The sequence below is a fragment of the Ursus arctos genome, unplaced genomic scaffold (assembly GCF_023065955.2).
Source record: "Ursus arctos isolate Adak ecotype North America unplaced genomic scaffold, UrsArc2.0 scaffold_6, whole genome shotgun sequence".
NCBI lineage: Eukaryota > Metazoa > Chordata > Mammalia > Carnivora > Ursidae > Ursus > Ursus arctos.
The window spans coordinates 17,633,501-17,647,558 of record NW_026623078.1 but is presented as its reverse complement, the minus strand read 5'-3'; the positions used below and the strand labels follow the sequence as shown (position 1 = coordinate 17,647,558).

Sequence of the window (14,058 nt, the reverse complement as noted above, 5' to 3'; positions counted from 1 at the left end):
ATGCTCACAGCAGTTTCAATCATTGCAGACAGACTCCTAGTTGCAACATTATTTGCCCATTTCAGTCCCGTCGGAAATCACGCTTCCTCCTCTGCAAGTCTATATAGCGGTGAGTTTTTGGTTATGGCAATTAATCCCCCCTGACCTGTATTACAGTATGTCCCCCTGCCCCGTGAGCTTTTTAATCATAGGTACAGTCGTACCTGCCATTATTTCCCCTACGACCGATCATAGTAGCAAGCACAGAGCAAGTGTTCAGTAACGCATTTCCAACTGAATTTCCTACCCAAAGCATTGGTGCTTTAAAGTCAGTCGTTCTAGGTTCTAGCTGCATCTTCCCCAGCAAGCTCTTCCAACTATCCTTTGTTAAAAAGCACATCTAAAAATATCAGTTCACGTACTGGATCAATAGCAGAGGTGCCATGGTTATGATGCAGGCTTGGAGGTCGGGCAGCCTGTGACAAATTCCAGCTGGTCCACTTACTGAAGAGCTGAAGGATCCCCTCACCGAGCCTTTGGTCCTTCCTGGTTGTGATTGTCTCACCGGTTTATTGTGAGGGTTAAACAGGGCTCTGTGCTTAGTATATCAAGGAGGACCAGTAAGTAGTAGATATTATTAATAAAAGAACTTAAGACCACAACTGCCAGAAACAAGAGTGCGGCATGGACGGGGAAGCAAAAGAAAGCGAGGAAATATTTGACCATGAAGCGAGGAAATATTTGACCATGAAGCGAATGCTTAGTCTTTGAGGTCAGACGCTTAAAGAGAAGGATAGATTGAAACCTAAAAAGAAAGAAAAGCAAAATCCCAGTGTACTTAAGGAAAAAGAGGTCTCCCAATATCCTTCCTGATTATTCTTCCAATATCACACACAGCTGGGCCCACCTTACCACATCCTGGTTGATAGCAACTTTATCAACTTTCCATTAAAGTCAAACTTGACTTGGCACAGTCAATGAGGGACTACCCATGTGCCAAGTGTATGCCTTGTATAACTGACTGGACTGTAATGGCTGAAATTGAGAAATTGGAAAAAGGATCAAGTGGCTCTAAGGATTGCCAAGGATCCAAGATTTGAACAATTACCAGGCACACACAAAGGAACCTATGCAGCTGATCGCTTAGTACAGAGAGTAAGTCAGCCCAAGTGTTACATTTGTGGGCACAGTTGACGGGGACCTTAAACAAAGAATGGGAAGATCCCCAGAGTTCCCATCATTTCTAACCACAGATACAACACTGAGCAGATGCCAAATAATTATGGAGCCCCTTGGTTCTAATTCTTAAAAGAGAGGTCCTCTGCCTTCCTCTACTGACTTTTTCTGTTGCCAGTTCTTATAGTCATATGCTATAGCATAAATCATTCCACTTATCCGTTTGCTCTGTTGTGAGCTGAGTATGGGTAAATACACTCACTTTTTTAAAAAAGATTTTATTTATTTATTTAAGAGAGAGAGAGCACACAAGCAGGGAGAGCAACAGAGGGAGAGGGAGAAGCAGGCTCCCTAATGAGCAGGGAGCCTGACATGAGGCTCGACCCCAGGACCCTGGGATCATGACCTGAGCCGAAGGCTGACACTCAACAGACTGAGCCACCCAGGCGCTTTTTGATGTTGTTTTGAAATTGATATTTTGTATCATTTTAAATTTTGTGGCATCTTTTTATAAATCAGATGACTGCTCACATTAAAAAAAAACAACAAACAATAACAACAACCCACAATTACCAAAGGCTAGCACTGAGCAGTTGAGACTGATCAGTTGTGTGGACAGTTACCTGTTTGTCAGGTATAGACCAGTTCAAATTAGTTGTACTAAATGTAATTTCCTGGAGAAATACATTTAAAATGTGAAAGGTATATTTGCTATTTTTTATAATTGATACCTAAATTTATGCCATCATCACACAGGGTTATAATCATGCAGAATTATGATCCGTTTTAATTCTTTACACCATAATTATCTAATTTCAACATATATTTTATAGATGTTAAACCTGTAAATGATAGATAATTCAAAATGTTAGCATTAGTGCTTTACAATTAGTCACTATTAAAACCTAATTATTAGTCAAGTGGGTCTATGTTAGTGGACATTGAAAGATCAAAAATATTGAAGATATTTGTCCAAATTAAAATTAGAACATGTAGCTCATATGTTCTAAATGAACATGTTTGCTTCTCCAATAATAATTTCATTATCACCAAGTTACAAGATTGAGTTTTAATTATGACCTTTATATCAGTAGAAGCCATGTCTTTGGGATTAAAAACCTACTGCTTTAACTAGTCTAGTTAAAGACTGTGGCTTGATACATTCTGGGCTCCAACTTTTATAAAAACCAGAGAACACTTCTAATAACACTTTTCTAATTTCATGGTTCAATGCACAGTCAGTAAAGATTTAAATAATTCAGAAAGAAAGCCTATTCTCTTTCTTTATTAGAAGTTTGAGTCAGGCAAATTCTTTGACATTTAATAGGTTTTTAACCCTTTTAATAACTTTTTATAATGAAATTTATTGGCAGTTGTTTTAGAGAAAGGGTTATTATATTAGCATGAATAGCAGTCACTAGTTTTTATGATTAGTTTTGAGACCTTGACCTTATATAACTCAAAGTGTATAAAAGCATAAAGGAATAATGTTAACATTAACTAAATTAGGTATACCCAGAAATATAGAGACTGTATATAAGGATATTCATCCCATTATCTAACATGCTATAAAATTTTGGCAGACAAATATTTGAATTTTTTAATTGTTTTAAAGGAGCTTAAGGTCACTTACAGAGTCAGACACTTTAAAGGAACTGAAGGACATTGTAATTTTCCTAGACTGATTTTACCAAATTATTAGTATTATGCTCAATAGGAGAGGATTTCCAGCCTTTTCCTATCTTGGTTTCATGCTATTTTAATGTATTATAATACATTATTAAAAGGATTATTGAAAGATTTCCATAATAAAATACTAATTTAAAATTGTACTTTTCTTGAAGTCCCCAATAACTTGGGAACATACAAATATTCTGCAGAGGAAAGCTATCGGGCCCAAGCAGAATACAAGGTTTTCATTTTGCTTCTTGAGATGTACTTTTAAGTGAATGTCATGTGTATCTAATGATTTAAGAGCCTCTAAATGAACTCAAATGTCACTTTCTGAACCGATGTTAAGAAGTCAATATTTCACTTGACATCTCCATTTTTACTAGCATCCCATTAACATTGCAGGGGAAAGTATGAAATTCACTTAAATTTTCAGGTTTAAATATAGTATAAAGAACCATTTCAGCTGACTTGTGATGCTATAAATATCCAGAGCTAGTTCTCATAGATAAACCACAACTCCCATAGGGCATGTCTCGTAGCATTTCCCAATTTTCTTATCACCTATCTTTCCAACCCATTCTTTTTGTTTCAATGCACACAGTCCTTTGAAAGTATTCTGAAAATAAGACACATTATTCAATCCCTTCTTTGGGCACATCAAAGCAGAGATGTGAATAGACATTAGCATGTTTGAGTACACTTTAATATAAGATTATAGTCCCAGGAACAAAGCACTGCCTACACTTTGTAGTGCAGATGCAAAAGGCACGATTTATACAAACCAAGGGCTTTGTTGACTCTAATCATAGTTAGACCCAGAACAACTCACAGACTCCTCTTACCAGAGGTGTACAATTTTGTAGCAACTGCTAATTCAGGTATTTTGGGAACCAGAGGGTTGACCAGATGGTCTCTGAAACCCTTTCAGATAAGAAGGAGCTTTTAGTCTGCCTTCATATCCTGCCATTAATTGGAATTATGAGAGACGCTTTTTGTCAATTAAGAGTCAAGCTTGCTTGTTGTCCATTTGCACGTTTGTTTTATTTGAGCCAGGCAGAGGAGTCCTCTCAAGGGCACACTGGAGCACAAGGTCAGCTTGGTAATACTGATGTTGATAGTTTAACAGTAACAGTAGGAGACAAATTGTGTTGGCAGGAAGCAATCAGACATGGATGCCTCAATTTTAGTGGAAAACATCTTTCCAACTGCATGTCACTGTACCCCATAACCTTCTGGCCATTGTTGCAATCCAAAGGAGGGGTTGTGTGTACAGAGTTGATGGGAGAGAATAGTATACTATGACCCAGAATACCTTTTTTATGTATTTAATTTTTTTTGAACTTTGCATCTACCAGTTAGCCTATTAGCTGTGATCAGGGAGCCATTAACATCTGGGTTATAAGTTCAACCTTTATCTGGGCTATTGACTTTCTCACAGTGAAACCCTGTGCTCTATGACTTAAGCTGCATGGCTTCTCCCAGAAAAGGTCTCCACAGATGCAAGCTTTTGGCTACCAGAATGCTTGGTCACAACTCTGTCAGTGCCTCACCGAGAACTAGAACTAGTCAAGGAAAGTGACTCCAGATGATAACAAAAGATAAACATCCGCATCTTCCACAAGAGGTGACCCAGGTGACCAAAAACCACAAAAATAACTTTTCCATTTGCCAGAACATCTTCATAGTCTTTATGTTGATCCATCCATGGTTAAGCAAACATTTAAGGTCAGTACATTTCTCTCATTTTTGCCTCCCTACAACATATGGCTATCAAACAAACCACATCTAACATTTATCCCATTGCCTTATCCCCTCCTCGCCCTTGAAGTGAGCTGTGTAAGGACAGAGATTTCATTCATTGTGTTCACTTACTGTTGTTTATGTGGCACCTACAGCAGTACCTGGCACAGAGCAGGCACTCAGTAAATAGTTGTTGTTGAAAAATTGTTGTCCCTATTTCAGAGGTAGAAAATGAGGGTCAATTAAAAGCGAGACAACTCGTTAGATTCAGAACCAGTCTGATGATGTCACGAGCAGAGTTCCCTTCACTACAACATACTACCTCTCATCTAGGAAAAGGACAAAAAAAAAAAGATTTTTTTAAAAAATGATGTAAAATTGCTTACTTAGTTGTTTATAAAAATGAATCAAGATGCCCACACATGAGGGCAATTCAGATGTCTTCTAGATCTAGGAGATGTGATAGAAATAGAAATTAAGTTTGCTTAAGGAGGGCCAGGACCTGGCAAAGACACTGAGGACATTGAGAAGTTGGGGGTCCTCCCTCCCTCTGGCTTTTTGCTCTTCACCGTCTGATCTTTGGTTCATCCCTGAGAGAGCATACAAAAATTTAATTAGTTACATTAAAAATATAATTTTTTGCCATAGCTTTTAAAACTTTCAATGATGTTTTACTCTAACACGTCAAATCTCTTGAGTAATAAGTGTCTCACCCTTGAAGGGGCCACAGTGAGGGACAGAGCCCGGTTTGAGGGAGGAGGAGGAGGAGGCATTATAGAAGTTCCTGTGGAGACAAGTATTTGTTTTTTAGGTGTTTTTAATCTTTGCCAACGATGGTGGTTCTAGAGAGTGCTATGTCTTTCCATTTGGCAAATATCTAATGAATTGTACCCCAGAGCTCTTGCTTTCCTGTGATTAGTTTTATAATTACTATTTATCCTAATTAAACAACAAATATCCCATTTTAGTGTATTGTGAAGAAATCTGAGCCCTATTTGTTCACGTTGCCTTTTGGAAGGAAACTAGGTTCAATCAAGTTATTCCAACCCATTATTGAGGATAAAAATACATTTTCATAAAAATGTCCAATCTTTCTTTTGAACCACACTTTTTCCTAACTTTTGAAACTATAGCATGTGCTTTGCATAGATATATTTTCCAGATTTCCCTCTTTTGATATCATCAGTCTTCAATGTCAGAAGTCTAATAGCAAAAATGTTGAAGTTTATTTAAAATACACATTTTTAAATAATGAATAGAACACACGAGGAGATCACCTAGAAACGATTTATTTAATTTGTTTGGACAACAAATAATTTAGCTCTCTCTTGGAAATGCACTTAGGAAAATAATAAATGAAATTTGATTATTAAATTTACCCACGCATTTGTTCTGGTGTATACATTTACATATTAATTGAATCCCTGGCAAAAATATGTAATCAAATTGGGGACTTAAATAATATCAACATTTACATTCTTCTCATAGACTCTTGGAGTGCATTATTCCTAAGAAAAATGAGAACTGCTTAGTCTTCTTCCTGGCCTGATAAATCACGTAAGGCTGGATGGGCTACCGAGAGCAGGCTCAGAAGTTTCTCTTCAGATGCTAAGGATGGTATGTGTTTGATAGTGTATATAAAAGGGACCGAGAGTAAGCACTTGTCACGGCCTAAGCCATCAGGGTCCCCTCAAAGCCTTGGGGAAAGCACTCAGCAGAGAAGGGTGTCAAATACTGACAGATAGGGGTAAATGGAAGAGCTTCATAGATTCCTCATGTTCTCCTCTTCCTGCTGCAACTGGCACACGTCCAGGCCTTGCCGGCAAAGACCACAGAAAGCAGCAGCTGGTAAGCCACATTAGCAAATAAGGCCTCGGGGCTCCCCATGTTCCAGGCTCTGTTCACCAACTGCTATTCACTCAAACAGCTGGATCAGAGCAGAGAGGGCCAAGACGTCGTTAGGGTTTTATGTGTACAACTGTTTTGATATGGATTGTCTGCTAGAGGCAGAGATAATGATAGCTTTCAAGGCTCGCGTGTTGGACTGGGAAGTGACGCTGACATTTGAAAGGAGAAAACAGACTCTGGAAGGATCGGGAAACACACACAGTTTTAAGCACTGAAACGCGGGCCTCCGTTTGTTCTGGTGCCTTTTGAGTGTGCCATTCGAACACCATTTTGTCACTCATGCAACTGATGGGCCGAGTGTTTTGTTTTTGGGGTTTCGGTAGTTGAGTTACACCAAAATGTTACTCATTTTTAAAAATAATCTGCAATGAGCTACCTGGGTTTTGTTTTTTGTGTTTTTGTTGTTGTTGTTAGTTTGTTTTTTGTTTTTCATTTTTTGTTTTTCCTTTTCACTGTCCTCACCCTAGAGCTCTTAACGCTGTGGGTAATTGGGCAAGGAGAGGAAGGGACATGGTATGGGTCTCAAGCCCTGGATTACATGGCAGGTCAGGAGGAAGAATACATGATACCTGCCTTGGTTTCCTAATTGATTTTAACCGAGCTTTTGTTTTCCATTAATGGAAAAAGGTTTTAAAGGAACACAATGGAAATGTTCCCTTCATCATCATAATCTTCCTCCATGACCTTCACTGACATTTTTTTGCTCCTGTGCTTATAAAACAGTATTAGTTCTCAGCAACAAATTGGAAAATTTAAGGAAACCATTCTGATGTTCAAAAAAGCAAACTTTAGCACCCATTTTCGATGGAGTCAGTTTCTCCAATGGGAAGATGCATATGAAGAGCCGTTCAAAACTAAAATGCCAACAACACCAAGGACTTTTAGCCAAGAAAAAATGAAGTTCAGTGGGTTTGAAATAAACAAAATGAGAAATAAACACAGTAGAAAGTATGTTTGAGACACTTGAGTCCCGAGAATTTGGCAAATGTAGCTCCCAAAGGATTAAGGATTTATAATCCTATTTATGGGAAGCCAGCATCATGAATCTCCATCGTACCCGGCCTAAACATCTCCTCGGTGTAACTCAAGAGATATATATTAAGTACCAATGATATGCCATGATCGGAGCTAGATGCTAGGGCTACTCCGGCAAACAAAAGAGATTCTGTCCCTGCCTTTTTGAGTTTATAATCTATTAGGGTATATCAGTTAAGATTGGGTTTAACTGCATGTAAAAGAAAACTCAAAATGACAGTGACTCTAAAAAAGATAGACACTCACTTTCCTTTCACGTTAAAGACTCCCACAGTAAGTAGATTCCCAGAGTCTGGAAGCTTCGTAATAATCAACACTGAAGCACCTTTTTCCTTGTGTCTCCAGTGTCGTAAAGGCAATGCCTCTGGGTTCAAGACATTTTCCCCTGAGCTTTAGGGATCACACCCACATTTTTGCCAACAGGAAAAAACAATGGACAGTGAGACTTTCCCTTTGAGGAGATTTCTTGGAAGTACCACACAACACTTTGGCTTACATTTCAGTAGCCAAAACATGGTCACATGCCCTGGACGGAGCTGCGAGGGAAGCTAGTAAATGACTTTCGTGGCTAGTCTCTTGGCTAGACAGCTAAATACCGGAGGCCTATCCCTCAGGACAAAAGTATAGAGTGTCAAAGGGTACAGCCTGAGGTTTCTGCCACAAAGGAGACAGACATTATTCAAATTTTCTTTTCGTCTTGTGACTAATGTTAGATGAAGTTTCACTGGAAAAAAGAAAACTCATCAAACTGGTTAGTCGGTTTACACTGGTAGTATTCATTTCTTCACTTATATACTGATTCAGCAAATATAGTTTGAATATTTGGAATGCCTATAAAATTAAAAGAGATCTGAGGAGGGAATGAAAAATGCATTAGTCATATTAATGAAGATTACTGCCTAGGAGGTACAGACATATTAGACTAAGAAATTTACAAGTGGTAACCATAAAGAAAGTACAGACAAAATGCTTGGGCAGTTCAGAATAAGAAGGTTCTAGAAGCTTTGTAGATGAGGTGACTTTTGAACTTGACTTTAAAATATATTTAGGGTTTAGATATATGAATACGATAATAGCATTATGGAATTGTGAAAAGGGCACAAATACGTAGAGCAATTTCATTTTGACTTTGATCTTTTTTGGTAGAGAGATCTGAGATCAGTTAAGCTCTCCTATCCTCAACGAACTTGTACAAAACAGCCATTTCTATAGGACTGCCTCAAAGGGGAATAATAAGGCTCGATAGATAAAAGTACTGAGCAAACCACAAATCACTAAGCAAAGTTTGGGTTTTTTAACTCTCCTTAAAATTTTTCTGACAGCAAATGCTGAAAGAGCGACATGGCCAAAGACACTTGTTCAAGGGAAAGAGACATAGGCAAAGAATAGCAATTAATTGGGTTTAGCTGAGCAGTTAAGTGTGTGAAGGACAGTCCTAGGGAACAAGGCTTCTGTGGGACCTTTCATGGCATGCTGAAGAGTTTGGATTTAATTTGGTAGGCAGATATCACTGGGAAGGTTTTGAGCCTGTGGCTTATGAAGATTAATTCTGCAGTACTCTTCAGAATGAATGGGAAGAGATTCTTTATAGTTAAGTAGCCATTGCAAGCGAAGAGGTAATGAAGGCTTGAGATACATGAATGTGTGTAGAAATGAAAAGAAGGGCCGACGGAAGAGTTAGTTTAGAGTAGACTCAGTGGAACTCACAAGAGTTTGATAGGAAAGGAAAGAGTTAAAAATTACTAGAATATTTTGAGTAGAGGTGACAGGGAGGATGAAGGTGTCATCAACAGAAATTGGACAAAGCAGGTTTGAGAAAGGAAACTTTGGGGTGGAAGAAAGTTGACTCAAGCAGAATGTTAGGAAATAATTTCGGGGTGGAAAGTTGTAGAAAGAAGAGAAGTCGATGAAGGACTCCAGAAGAATCAAAGAGAAGAGCAGTTGTTATTAAGCATGCCTTAATTGAATTATTCGCAATAAGTTAAAAACACTGGAAATTAACAGGAAATAATATTTTGCGAGTTGAAGCTTTGTATTTGGCATTAAGACTGTAGTCAGTCAGTATCTTTCTAAAAGGAAACTGGTAATCAAAACATTTGCTTGCCTTCATGAGATAATTAATCTTATTTTTCAGTAATCAGACTCCATCTAGTTATACTTCAGGCAGTGATTAATAACGAACTGACTTCTATGAAAGCAAGGTAAAATGGAAACACTCCTAATTTGAAGATGGATGTTAATATCTGATGTTCCTAAGTGTATCTGAGTGCTGAAGAGATGACTGTGCTCTCCAATTTGAGCTTGTCACCCTCCACACAGGAAAACTATTCTTTGGTTCAGTGTTAAAGCTGTTGTCTGCCTGGCCTAATATTATGGTGACATGATATTTTTGAACTAATGATGAGTTTGTTGAGAAAGAGGTACCCTGTTGAGTACTTCATTGTCCTTACCCGAACTGATTCTTTACCCCACTTCGGTGAGGCCTACATTCTTCTACTAGTAAAACAAAGGTGAGAATACAAATTTTAGTACTCAGAGTACTAATTAACATGAGAAAACAAGTAGAAAGATGACAAAATGGTGGAGGAGCTAAGTGCTATAAAATGAGATTATAGACCTTTGAAGACCCTTGGTTGTAGTCATAAATCTGGAAACTCTGTGTGTAAGTCAATTTAAAAATCATCCCCTGCAATATCACGTGAAAGCCACAATATGTCTGAAAGTGTGAGAAGCGATGGACTTTAAACAGGTAGGTTATGAATGTCATGCTTTGTAACAGTATTTATATGAAGGAGAAATAAAGTTATCAATTAGTGGGGCACCTGGGTGGCTCAGTCGGTTAAGCATGTGTCTTGGGCTCAGGTCATGATCCAGGGGTCCTGGGATCGAGCCCGTTGTTGGGCTCCCTGCTCAGTGTGTGGGGGTTTCTTTCTCTACACCTCCCCCCAATCTCTCTCTCTCTCAAATAAATAAAATAAAATAAAAGTTATCAAGTAAATACTTTTGATAAGATCATTTAGTTAAGGTAGGATTTTGCTAGAAAACATTTTAAATTGACAGGGCTATAAAAAATGTGTCTTCCTACAGATATGTATGTTTGAACATGTATGTGAGTGATCTGTTTGGTGCCGGGTTGGGAGAGGAAATGGTCCTATATAGTGCAGTACCCATTACGAACATCCGTGACTCTGCACCCACAATATGAGAGCTGTTCATATGCTGAGAGTCTAAGGAAAAACACAAGACTTCGGAACATTAGAAAGCCGTGCCTCTTCTGTGCACTTTGAAAAGTTGGCCCTGATTTTTATAATACCGTCTGTCAATGGCACAACTTTAAGGGTATCTGTTAGAGCTAATATTATTTCATAAGGAAGATCGGATTATAGAAGGTACATGAACACCTGAGGGGGGGGAAAAAAAAAAAACCTCTTTTAGTAAATGTGAGTGGAAACCGCATGAATGGACTACATAAAAATCAGTTTGGGTGGACAACATTTGCTAAGGTGGCTTTGATTATCTTCGACTATGAATCTCTCTACAGGACCTGTAAAATGTCAAATCAGTTGTTAATATAGTAGGAAGCATCAAGTATGGAATTGAGAGACGTAGATTTTAACTCCCACTCTCTATGGTTTGGGAAAGTCATTTCACCTCTCTGGGCTTTATTCATTCACAATTATTTCTATATTCCTTCCACAGACAGGCAACAGGCTTGTGCTTGCCCCTAAGGTTCCTCTTCTGTAGACTGAGAAGGGGTCCCTAAGTGCCCTTGCAGCTCTACTGTGTATCAGTGAACAGTAATAACTGCTTGATGAGGGACTTCATAGACCGGAGAACTACTTTTAGAGGATTGGAGGAATACAGTTTGAATTAGGGAAAAAATATTGATTTGCACCAGGAAAGCAGCAGGTACAAAACCATGGGGTTGGCCTAAGCCTTCACGAAGAAGAACTAGAGTCTAGGCTGATGCATAGAGCGAAGTTGGAGCGTGAAGCAGGAGCACGAGCTAGAAAAGTCGAAAGGATGATACTGACTAATCAGACCTCATGGTGGAGACAGTAAACTGAACATAGAGAACACAGGCAGACATCTCTTCATCCCACCTTCAGTTTCGGATAGATCTAACTAGGTTGGTAAAATGACGAGGCAGCATTGGGAGAAAATGATTTTATTACCGAAAGAAAAAAGAGCCTATGACTAAGTAACTTAATTGACCTTTATAGTATTTCTATGTCGTGGGAACATTTGCAGACAGGCAATTACGGAGCATTCTGACACCATGTGGGATTTTTTTTTTTCATTGAAACAGAGAAAGATAACATTATTAAATTTTTTCAGTTCTGGAACATAACTAACGGTACACCTCTTCACTGCCCTTTTTTTCTCTCTCTTGTTCTATAATCCTTTACCTGCACCAAACTCCCTAACACCCCTCAGAGTGAAAGAACTGAGTCACTTGCACAAGTACCACAAAATACTCATCAGTTTAAGTTTGTAAAAGCCAGAGAAACATTAAGTGAAATCCACCATACTCCTCTAATACAACACATTTGACCTCTAGATACGTTAAGAGTTTCATCCTCCAATGCTTTTAATTCTAATCCTTGCAGAGACAAAATTCATTGCTTGAATTACAAGAGTGAGTCTCATTAAGGCTAAAAAGCAGTGACCCAGATAGCATAATGGGATGAATATGGTGACCTTGCAACTTTGGAGCTTTACTTTCAAATGTAAGGGTGCAGTCAAATCATTTCAATAGTCAATTAATCAATTGGTTAATACCAGCCTGTGGTGTTCTGAGTCTGGAAGTCAGTAGATCATTTTAGCCAATACTAGCCTACATAGAATTAAACTAAGAATCATAGTACATTTAACTCACAAAACCTTTCTTAAGTGATCAGAATAAAAGAAACAGGGTTTTGTGAATTGCTATAATGCTGTAATCACTAATAATTATATATTTTTGACATTCTAATAAGCGTCAGTGTTTTGAAACTTATGTCATAAATACCTAATAATGATACATGTTTACATTCCATTCATAAAGAAAAACTGTAAATATAATTAGTCTTGTCTTGAGTAATGAAATGTAATGTTGAATGAATTCTCATATTCTGTTCATTTAGTAACTGTGCCTTTAGAGTGATACATACCCTTAGGGTTATTCTATTCTAGGGAGAGTTTGGGGGTTGAGGTAAAAATAGGTATAGTTCAGCAGGACATGCTACAGAATTTTCAAAGTCCAAGAAATTAAAAAAATTGTTTTTCCAGAAATCTGTTTGTGAAAAGCTATTCCTATCTTTGTTTTTGGTAGATGCAAGATATACGGAATCCGGAAGGAACTCAATATGGCTCCCACCCCCAGATGGCAGCCATGAGACCAAGGGGTCAGCCTGCAGACATCAGGCAGCAGCCAGGAATGCTGCAGCACAGCCAGCTGACCACCATCAACCAGTCCCAGCTAAGCGCTCAGCTTGGCTTGAATATGGGAGGAAGCAGTGTCCCCCACAACTCGCCGTCTCCACCCGGAAGCAAGTCTGCAACTCCTTCCCCATCGAGTTCAGTGCATGAAGATGAAGGTGATGACACCGCTAAGGTATGACACGGTTGTTTTTAGGACCTATAGGAATCCTATGCTTGTTGCCTGAGAGGAGAAGTCTTAGCACCTTCCTTGACCAGCGGGAGGTGCAAGTTTATATCATCCAAATGAGAAACATTGGTGGGGGACATACTTTTTTAATGAAGTGTGAGGTTACAAACTGAATAGATTAAATCACTTGCTTTTCCAATTCCATTTTTAAGTCCCTAGTAAATCCGTTAAGTATAGATGTATTAAGCATGAAAGTAGGTGTCACCCACAAAATATAGGGTCCGCATAGTGACTCAGTTTTCTTGAGCCTGATGACAAAGACAAGGCTGCTGCAGTGACTCTATTATTTTCAGTATTCTTATGCTTGGGCATTTGGGGCCTTGATCCTAAAAAAAAAACAAAAAACAAAAAACTACTCCTCCCAGGAGAATCAATCTTGTAGGACTCCACATCCAAAATTAAGCTTACTTCACCACTCATTCAAAAAAAATCTATTTCAATTTAACAATTTTATTTTAAAAAGACAACCTCTCAGGGATACAGTGGTGGGTGTGTGTGTGTGTGTGTGTGTGTGTGTGATGAGATGAAATCTTTGAGATTATCTGACCCAACCATTTCATACTGAGCATGAGGAAGGTAAGGACCAGGGATATTCTATGACTCCCTTCCATAAGCAAACCCTCGGTGTTTCCTTGCTTACTTTCTGTTAACCTCTTGCCAACATGGCTGTCTGTCTGTCTCTCTGTGTCACATGAAGTTATCTGTATAGGAAGATGGGCTTTAAGTGTCCTTAGATTGGAAAATTAGCTATAGAAGGTTTTAGTTCTTTTAAATATCCCAGGCAGCTATTGTAAATGACTGCACCAAAACCAAGTGCATTTTCACTCAAAAACTCCAAAATAATCTTTTCGTTGCCTCAGTTGTCAGCATCTTCCAAATTTGTCCCAGTGAAAAAG

At 38.5% G+C, this 14,058-nt stretch overlaps 1 protein-coding gene and 1 pseudogene across 1 annotated transcript in view; both read left to right on the top strand.

The window, feature by feature from the left end:
• TOX (thymocyte selection associated high mobility group box) overlaps positions 1–14,058 on the top strand; it is a 292,831-nt gene that overhangs the window by 232,908 nt on the left and 45,865 nt on the right. The window contains exon 4 of the mRNA XM_026516437.4: positions 12,827–13,108. Coding sequence (XP_026372222.1) covers positions 12,827–13,108 — 282 coding nt within the window. The remainder of the gene's footprint in view (positions 1–12,826; positions 13,109–14,058) is intronic.
• LOC113268075 (rRNA-processing protein FCF1 homolog) lies at positions 718–1,475 on the top strand (annotated as a pseudogene).